General features: G+C 36.5%; 1 protein-coding gene across 11 annotated transcripts in view; it reads left to right on the top strand.

Annotated features, from left to right (window-relative positions):
* The first annotated feature begins 1,079 nt into the window (after positions 1 to 1,079).
* The window catches only part of TASP1 (taspase 1), a 294,418-nt gene continuing 286,464 nt past the window's right edge, over positions 1,080 to 9,033 (top strand). For 2 of the 11 annotated variants that reach the window (XM_053200261.1, XM_053200263.1), the window contains exons 1-3: positions 1,094 to 2,775; positions 6,493 to 6,560; positions 8,836 to 8,904. In XM_053200261.1, coding sequence (XP_053056236.1) covers positions 2,631 to 2,775; positions 6,493 to 6,560; positions 8,836 to 8,904 — 282 coding nt within the window. In that variant the 5' untranslated portion in view covers positions 1,094 to 2,630. Of the gene's footprint in view, positions 2,776 to 6,492; positions 6,561 to 8,835; positions 8,905 to 9,033 lie in introns of all 11 variants that reach the window. The other 9 variants (XR_003423891.2, XM_053200262.1, XM_053200260.1 and 6 more) reach the window with 8 other exon arrangements.

The following is a 9,033-nucleotide window of genomic DNA, read 5'->3' as shown; positions in this document are numbered from 1 at the left end:
AAATGTTCTGTGATAAAAATTCACTGGACTCTTTTTTTTCTATCAAACTTTTATTTTATTTTATTTTATTTTATTTTATTTTATTTTACTTCACTTTATTTTATTTTATTTTTTAATTTTTTATTCTCAAGTGAGATAACATGCAGTGTAGTCCTGGTTTCAGTAGAATCCAATGATTCATCATTTACGTATAACACCCAGTGCTCATCCCAACTAGTGCCCTCCTTAAAGCTCATCAGCCATTTTACCCACCCCCACCAATTCTCAGTTTGCTCTCTGTATTTAAGAGTCATGGTTTGCCTCCCTCTCTGTTTTTATCCTATTTTTCCTTCCCTTCCCTGTGATCGTCTGTTAAGTTTCTCAAATTCCACATATGAATGAGAACATATGATACCCGTCTTTCTCTGACTGGCTTATTTCACTTAGCGTAATACCCTCCAGTTCCATCCACGTAGTTGCAGATGGCAAGATTTCATTCTTTTTGATTGCCGAGTAATACTCCATTGTATATATATACCATATCTTCTTTACCCATTCATCCATCGATGGACATTTGGGCTCTTTCCATACTTTGGCTATTGTTGATAGTGCTGCTATAAACATGGCGGTGTGTGCGTCCCTTCTAAATAGCACACCTGTATCCCTTGGATAAATGCCTAGTAGTGCAATTGCTGGGTCGTAGGGTAGTTCTATTTTTAATTTTTTGAGGAACCTCCACACTGTTTTCCAGAGTGGCCGTACCAGTTTGTATTCCCACCAACACTGCAAGAGAGTTCCCGTTTCTTCACATCCTTGCCAACATCTGTTATTTCCTGAGTTGTTAATTTTAGCCACTCTGACTGGTGTGAGATGGTATCTCATTGTGGTTTTAATTTGTGGTTCCCTGATGATGAGCAGTGTTGAACATCTTTTCATGTGTCTGTTAGCCATCTGGATGTCTTCTTTGGAAAAGTGTCTATTCATGTCTTCTGCCCATTTCTTCACTGGATTATTTGCTTTTTGGGTGTTGAGTTTGGTAAATTCTTCATAGATTTTTGATACTAACTCAATGGACTCTTTTTAACCAAGAATTAAAAGAAGTTAAAATACTATATTGCAGTGCTTCTCAGACCACCTCTGGTGTAAAGAACCAACTTAAAAAAATTTTCAATCCATTGTGACTATTTATTTTGTAAAGTGCAAAAGAACCAAAACCCCAAACCAAAGAACTAAACCCCAAACAAAATGGAAGTATGGAACTGTGAATGAAAGATAAAAATAAAAGCTCAATTTTTTATTATATTTAATAGATAAAATTGCTTCAAAAATATAAACAGAACAAGGAAATAGAAAAAAAATTACACAAGTTGTACACATTGTTTATTGAAAATGTGTATACAAACCAATTAAAATATTAATGAAATAATAATCTCTTGCACACTGGTAGCAAACCCTGGTCTGCAGACCACACTTTGAGAAACACCAGTTTTTTGGATTAGGCAGCTAAGTCACTTTTTATACTACTATTTATGTTTTATATTAGAAAAGAAAGACTTATTCCCCTCCCCATTTTAGAATAAAGTACAGATTTTTACCTGACAGTATGAATCTAGGTGTTTATGTTAGCCACCCGACTGTCAGATTTTCTTTAAATCTCTGTGTTGATTTTTAAATGATTCATTTTTCCCTAATCTGAGATATGTTCTGCCATACCATAATTACTGTTGTTAAGCCAAGATTGCTAGAAGCTTGTGAGCTTGTGAGAAAAATTAGGAACTTGGTGGTATAAGTTGTTTTTAGTTTGTCTCATTACATTTTATATGTCATCTATCGAGCACCTTAGAAACAAAGCTTTTCATGAAAATTAAGTATTTGCACGAGTGTTGTTATTTTCATTTCTTGGTTTGGTCTTACAATTTTGTTAGCATTTATGTTTTACAGTCAAGCTGTGGAGCATTGTACTGTTTGTCTTAAGTTCTTCACAGGCAAGTACGAATCTGTTGCTTCAGATCTTTAAGCAGCAATTTATAGATCTTAAATTTTTGCATCACACAAAAAACTAATTATGTGAGGTGATGGACATGTTAACTGATATTATTGTGGTGATCATTTCACAGTATGTGTGTGTGTCAAATCATTTTGTACGCAAATTTACATAATGTTATATGTCAGTTATATCGCAATAAAGCTGGTGAAAAAAGTAAGCTGCGACCTGGGCTTTATATCAAGGCACCATCTTTGATTCTACAATGTCCCAGAGATTATTAGTATTTGGTTTGGAGGGAGTAGAAAGTAATATTTAAGTTATATTGAGGTTTTCTACAGTGTATATGCAGTGAAAGATAAAATATCTTTAGACTCAGTAGGAAGTCTTTTTTCAACAGTTCTTTTGTTTATATGACTTCAAGCAAGTACTGTCTGTGGACAGAGATTTAAATCTTACCTTTTCGTATTCTTTGTATTATCCAGTTAAATGACTTTAAAATTAGGTTTTTGGAAAGTTATCTCTGCACATATTTGTATAAGTTATGTTTGTGTTAGAGAGGGAAATGTATACCATCTTTGGCTGTTTTTCTTTAGGGTACTTCTTCTGCAATTACTTTTGGATGGAAGTATGCACTTTCCCCAATAGAAGATGGTAATCTCAGAGAATGACCATGGAGAAGGGGATGAGTTCTGGAGAAGGGCTGCCTTCCAGATCATCTCAGGTTTCGGCTGCTAAAATAACAGTCAAAGAGTTGGGAACAAAGCAATCCCATAAGGAGAAGCGAGGGGGCTTTGTGTTGGTACATGCAGGTAAGCTCTAAGTGGGTGAGTCGGAAGATGAAAATAATGTTGATTTTTTTTTTCTTGCCTTGAAGTACACTGAGAATTGAATTTCACATCTGGAGGAGGCAAACTGCCAGAGAGGAGTTGGAACCAAAGAGTGACTTCAATACAGGCCTCTCCTATTCCCTACTTGGAAGATCTTATACTGACAGCTCTTCTTATGTCTTCTTTACTTCTCTACCCTGTTACTTACTTTCACCCCCTATATGTAATAGGTATAATTAAGTAGTGTTAGAATCAGACAAAGTAATTTTTTTTAAGTTTATTTATTTATTTTGAGAGAGACAGTGTGAGTGGGGCAGGTGCAGAGAGAGATGAAGAGAGAGAATCCTAAGCAGGCTCCACACTGCCAGTGCACAGCCCGATGTGGGGCTTGAACCCACGAAAGTGCAAGATCATGACCTGAGCTGAAACCAAGAGTCAGATGCTTAACCGACTGAGCCACTCAGGTGCCCCCAAAGTCATTTCTTAAACTCTAGTTTCTGTTTTTAAAAATAATGCTACTGAGAAATTTTACTGACCCCATATTGAGTTGTGGCCTTTTTAGAATAGAATTATACGATCATGGAGTTAGTTTGCCTTAATACTAAAAATGAGGAAGAGAGATTAAGTAGCTCCAGCCTCATGGCTAGTTTGCACTAGAGCCAGGTTGAGAAACCCTTATGTGGACCCTTAGTCCCAGTCTAGTGCTTTTGGTAATACATCAGCCCATAATCTCTACTTCAGAGGATCTGGGGGACAGACACAGTGAAGTTCAACTCCTGGGTCCCCACTCATTGAGGATTTTGGATTTCAGAGCAGTGCAGCTCTGCTCTCAGCAGGCTTTTTTTTTTTTTTTTTCCTTTAGTCATTTTTATTTGCCTGCATTTATCTAAAATGCATGACTTCTGTGAAGGGAGAAGGAATGGCTGGATCTCCTTTTAACTTTCCTCAGACAGTCAAACAGGGTGGGATCAAGATTATCTTTGATATGGGGTGAGGAGTAGAATTGTTTTTTCTTGCCAAACTGGTGTCCTGCCTGGTCATTAAACTTTGGCTATATCTAGACTAGATAACTTGGGGAGTCTTACAGAATCTAATCCAGGAGAATCTAAGAAACCCAGGTTCAATTTGCTTTTCTTTCAAAAGATTTTTACAAAGAAATGAGGTAAATTTTAGAAATAACCCAGTTAGAAGTAGACTTGGGACCAGGAATGCCTGCCTTCAGACTCCTAGTCCGGGGCTCTTCCTACTATAATGTTGATGGTGCACCTTTTGTAGTACCCAGTGTTATTTTATTTAGAATGAGTATGTGACAAACATACAAGAAAGGTTTAAAATTTTTGACAAGCAACAACATAGAGCTTTTGATTAGTTGGAAAGCATTGCTTTTTATGACTGTCATGGTAATGTCCCTCTTCTTTTACTCACTGGATGGGAATGGCTCTTCGATATCTTAGATAAGTTGGTGTTGGGGCCAGCAGTAATAGGCGGAAATTATGTGGATTAGAGTGACTCTTTTTCTAAACCATTAGAAGGTCAGATAGACTGATCATGGAGAAATATATATTTTGCACATTTAAGGGACAAAATTTCAATTCCTTATCCATTGTAGAGATCTTAAAGCTTTTTTCCCCCCCACTAGAGGAGACTTGCCCAAATTTTAGTCATTTGAGTCTTAGGTTCTTGATTTTTCCTAGTCTGTATACTACCTATACTGTTTACCTAGTATCAAAAGGCTGAACACTTTTTACCTTAAAACTTTAAAGCTGAAACTTATCTTTACTCAAATGAAATGTCAGTATCACTTGCATGAGGAGAAAATAACTTAAAAAAATTTTTTTTAAGGTTTATTTATTTTTGAGATAGAGACAGAGCATGAGCTGGGGAGGGGCAGAGAGAGAGGGAGACACAGAATCTGAAACAGGCTCCAGGCTCTGAGCTGTCAGCACAGAGCCTGACGCCGGGCTTGAACTCACAGACCGCGAGATCGTGACCTGAGCCAAAGTTGGACGCTCAACCAACTGAGCCACCCAGGTGCCCCAAAAATAACTTTAAATACAGTGTAATTTACAGTGTAAATAACCAAACCAGTGTAATTAAATTTTAGCTAAATCCTGTTGCATGTCTGTGGCTTAGATCCTGAGCCTACCTTTCCTTTGTTAAATAGAGAAATTAGCAAATGTTAACCAGATATTAAAGATGTATTGTGGCCATGCTGAGACTTTCCCCTTATTCAAAGGGGAGTTGTATGTTAATCCTATTAGAACTGTCATCCATACACTAAAGTTATTTATTTAGCAATAGTGTCCCATGATTTGGGAAATACTGCTGAAAGATTGAGGCCCCTAGATCTAAGGCGACAGACCTGTTAGAGAAGCATGAAAAGAGGCCTGTTAAATATTGGCATAGGCTGTATGAAGTTTCGCAGTTCTCTTGAGAAATAGGATTAGAATTTGGGTGTATGGATTCCTGTTGGTTTTGCATCTTTCCTGCTCTCCTGGGTCCCTGATTGATAGCTTCATGGGCTAGTTTTTTCTCTGACTTGAGGAAAGGTGGGTTAGGTTTGTGTTAGAGTCTGTAGGCCTACATGAACAGCCCTGAGGCTTAGAAATGCAGTTCTTAACCTTCTTTATGTTGGACCCCTGTAGGGCCTTGGTTCAGGGGAGTTGGGGGAAGTGATTCAGAGTTCTCTGTTAAAGAACTTTGTTTAGAAGCCTAATCATCAAGAGAGTTTCAGGGCCCTTGTCTTGGTTTCTTTTTTTTTTTTTTTTTCAACGTTTATTTATTTTTGGGACAGAGACAGAGCATGAACGGGTGAGGGGCAGAGAGAGAGGGAGGCACAGAATCGGAAATAGGCTCCAGGCTCTGAGCCATCAGCCCAGAGCCCGACGCGGGGCTCGAACTCACGGACCGCAAGATCGTGACCTGGCTGAAGTCGGACGCTTAACCGACTGCGCCACCCAGGCGCCCCTCTTTCTTATTTATATTATTCTCATATCCCTAACTAAGCAAGTATTCACCCTCTTAGGGCAACAGATTTCAGAGCCATTCTCTTGAGTAGGTTGCTGGGTGTTTAAGAGACAGGAACACCAGGATTTCTTATAGACATACATGAATGTGCTGTCACTGAGGTTTCAGAGACACCCTGAGCAACAGTCCAGCAGTGAGAGGGTGTAAAAAGTTTGGATAGCAGTGATGGTATTTTGGTGGTTGTGGGAAATAACTTCAAATGTTATGTAGAAACTACCTAGTTTTCTGGTTATTTTTAAGGATTCAGGATTCTGAGCAGTTATTTGCCAAATGGCAGGGGCTTTCTAAAGGTAAACAGAAAGGAAAGTGAAGGGACTCTGTCCCTGACACCTCCTGGGTTATCAACTCCAGACCAAAAAAAAAAAAAAAAAAAACCTGACTTTGGAGAGAGGTTTTTGAAAGGAGATGATCTTGGTGGAGTCCCTTTGGGGATATGAGCTATTTTTAGTGCCTCTGTCAGGAAAATAGCCTTTGAAAAAGAAGGTAAGGCATGGCATTAAAAAGGCTATGGTAGAGAAGGAGGCGATTAGATTTTGAAAACTCCATACATGTAGGATAATACTTTTATTGTCACCAAGGGAGCATTAGTTTGTATGAACTATTTATATGATATAAGCAAAATCTCTGATATTTTAATGATGACTAGCAATCGGTTGTTTTTTTCCACTACAGGTGCGGGTTATCATTCTGAGTCCAAAGCCAAGGAATATAAACATGTATGCAAACGAGCTTGTCAGAAGGTATGAACAGAGTGTGTATGATGGAAACATTTCAGTTTTGACCAGCAAGCAGCTTTACCTTGAAATTCAAAATTTGAAGGTTTGACTTAGAAGAGAGTCTTTAGTTTGGGCCATGAAATTATTTTGCTCATATTTGCGGGGTCTTTTGTTTTGTTTTGTTTGTGTTTTTTATTCTCCAAATGATGCTTAGATCTTTCCCTCCCTTTCCCAGATTAAAGTCTGTATTTTTGGAAATGTGGGCACATAATCATATATCTTTTAATCTTTGCAAAGGCATTGAGCTCCATTGAAGGAGTAGGGAAAACATTTCAAAGGCAGTCAGTGTATCTTTCAATGAAGAGAAGAAAATAAGTAATAAAAAATTAAAATGGGTACTTTCTTAGGGAGATTATCCTGCACTTTTTCCTTCTGTTTTTCATTATGTAGTTTGTATCATAGCAAATTCATTGTCATTCCTGAGTTTAGCTTTGCCCTTGTTCTCGGTTGTGCTTTTTTTTCTCTTTGGTTTTTGAGGTTTTGCTAAATTGTTGAATACTTAATTTGGATGCAGGAATGGACTCAGAAGTAATATTGTTTGTTTGTATTTTGATCTTGACTGTATACTCTTACTGGCAAAGCATCCATTACTTTTTATGCAAATACAATGTTAATGGATATTATATATCGAGTAAATTTGGGTCTCTCCCTGCTCTTTTCGTTTATATTTAAATACCATTGAAAAGAAAGATTATGAGTCATTAATGAAATCCCATAAGTAAGAAAATTTTGTTATAGGGATTTTATCGTTTTTTAAATTTATAATGAAGCTAGAAGTTCTCTAAACTATTTCATATTTTTTCTTATTTTTTAATTTTGAAAGTTTTTATTGTCTGAAATGTTTTATATCACTGTAGTCCTAGAATCCTAATACATTTTGAATGTATAATCAGCCTTCTCAGTCTATACAATGAATGAACTTATTAAAAGCTTAATGAGGAATACAGCTCTTAATTTTTGAGCATTCTCTTTTGTTGACTAAATTGGAGCTTTAATTGTTCATTTAGAAATCAGTTTTCCTTCTCTCTCTCCCCTTTATACTTAAGAAATAAGGTGATTTTATAGGCTGTTACTCTGTATAATTCATATTACAAAAGAACATTATTTGTTTATCTCAATATTTTGTACAGTGGTCTGCCCTTATCTATGGGGGATATGTTCCAAGACCCCCAGTGGATGCCTGGAACTTCAGATAGTACCAAACCCTATATGTACTTGTTTTTTCCTATATATACATACGTATGAGAAAGTTTACTTTACAAATTAAGCACAATAAGAGATTAACAACAATAATAATAAAATAGAACAGTTATACTGTGTGTATATAAAAGTTATGTGAATGTGGTCTTTCTCTGTCAAAATATCATATTGTACTGTACTTACCCCTTGTTGTAATGATGTGAGATGATAAAATGCCTACATGATGGGATGAAGTGAGGTGTATAATGTAAGCATGATGATGTAAGTGCTAGGCTACTGTTAACCTTTTGATGATATGTTAGAAGGAGGATTATCTTCTAGACTGCATTTGACTGGGGGTAACTGAAATTGAGGATAAGGGGGAACTACTATAGTACCAAAAATGCTTTTGTCACATATATATGTCCATCTAAATGTTTGTGTGACTGAGAGTCACTGCTTTTTAGTTAGGGATGTGGAGAGGAAAACAGTGGGAAAAGATGTTACTAGCTAAGTCTGAGATTCAATTATGAATATGAAGTATAAGTTATCAGGGTATTTATGTATTTATTTTTGTCTTTCTCCAAATTTTTATGTAAATTCCAGTTAGCATACAGTGTAATATCAGTTTCAGGTGTAGAATTTAGTTATTCATCACTTACATAGAACACCCGGTGCTCATCACAAGTGCCCTCCTTTGAATTATCAGGATATTTAAATGAAACTGAATTTGATAATATCTATGGCTATTTTGAATTGCCCTGTGATGATTGAAGCCCTTCCACTTATTAAATTGCCTGCACTTTTCATTTAGTGGCTAGATTGTATTCATTGTCTTAATTTGAATTATCAGTGAGCTATATCATAAATTATACTAAATATAAACACTTGCTTGTTTTAAATCTAAGTGGTTTATGTCTTGAGGTATGGAATGGGACTAGTGATCAATTTTTATTAACTTTAAATGTCTCCTATACTTCTTTATGGCCTTGGAAAGTTTCTGGGCCTATTTGGGAAGTTGTGGTTTTACAATGAATAATCTCTCCCCTTGGTTTCATAGGCAATTGAAAAGCTACAGGCTGGTGCTCTTGCTACAGATGCAGTGACCGCAGCTCTGGTGGAACTCGAGGTATTTCTTTTCTCTGTGTTTTATTGAAAATATTTATGAGTTTATGTTCATTATTCTTAAATGACATAAAAGTATTGAGTTAGTTAACCATCAATTATATGACCAGTGTTTCCCAACTGCATTAACAAA

The sequence above is a fragment of the Acinonyx jubatus genome, chromosome A3, assembly GCF_027475565.1.
Source record: "Acinonyx jubatus isolate Ajub_Pintada_27869175 chromosome A3, VMU_Ajub_asm_v1.0, whole genome shotgun sequence".
NCBI lineage: Eukaryota > Metazoa > Chordata > Mammalia > Carnivora > Felidae > Acinonyx > Acinonyx jubatus.
Note: the sequence above shows the minus strand (reverse complement) of the source record. Positions and strands in the feature narration are given on the sequence as shown.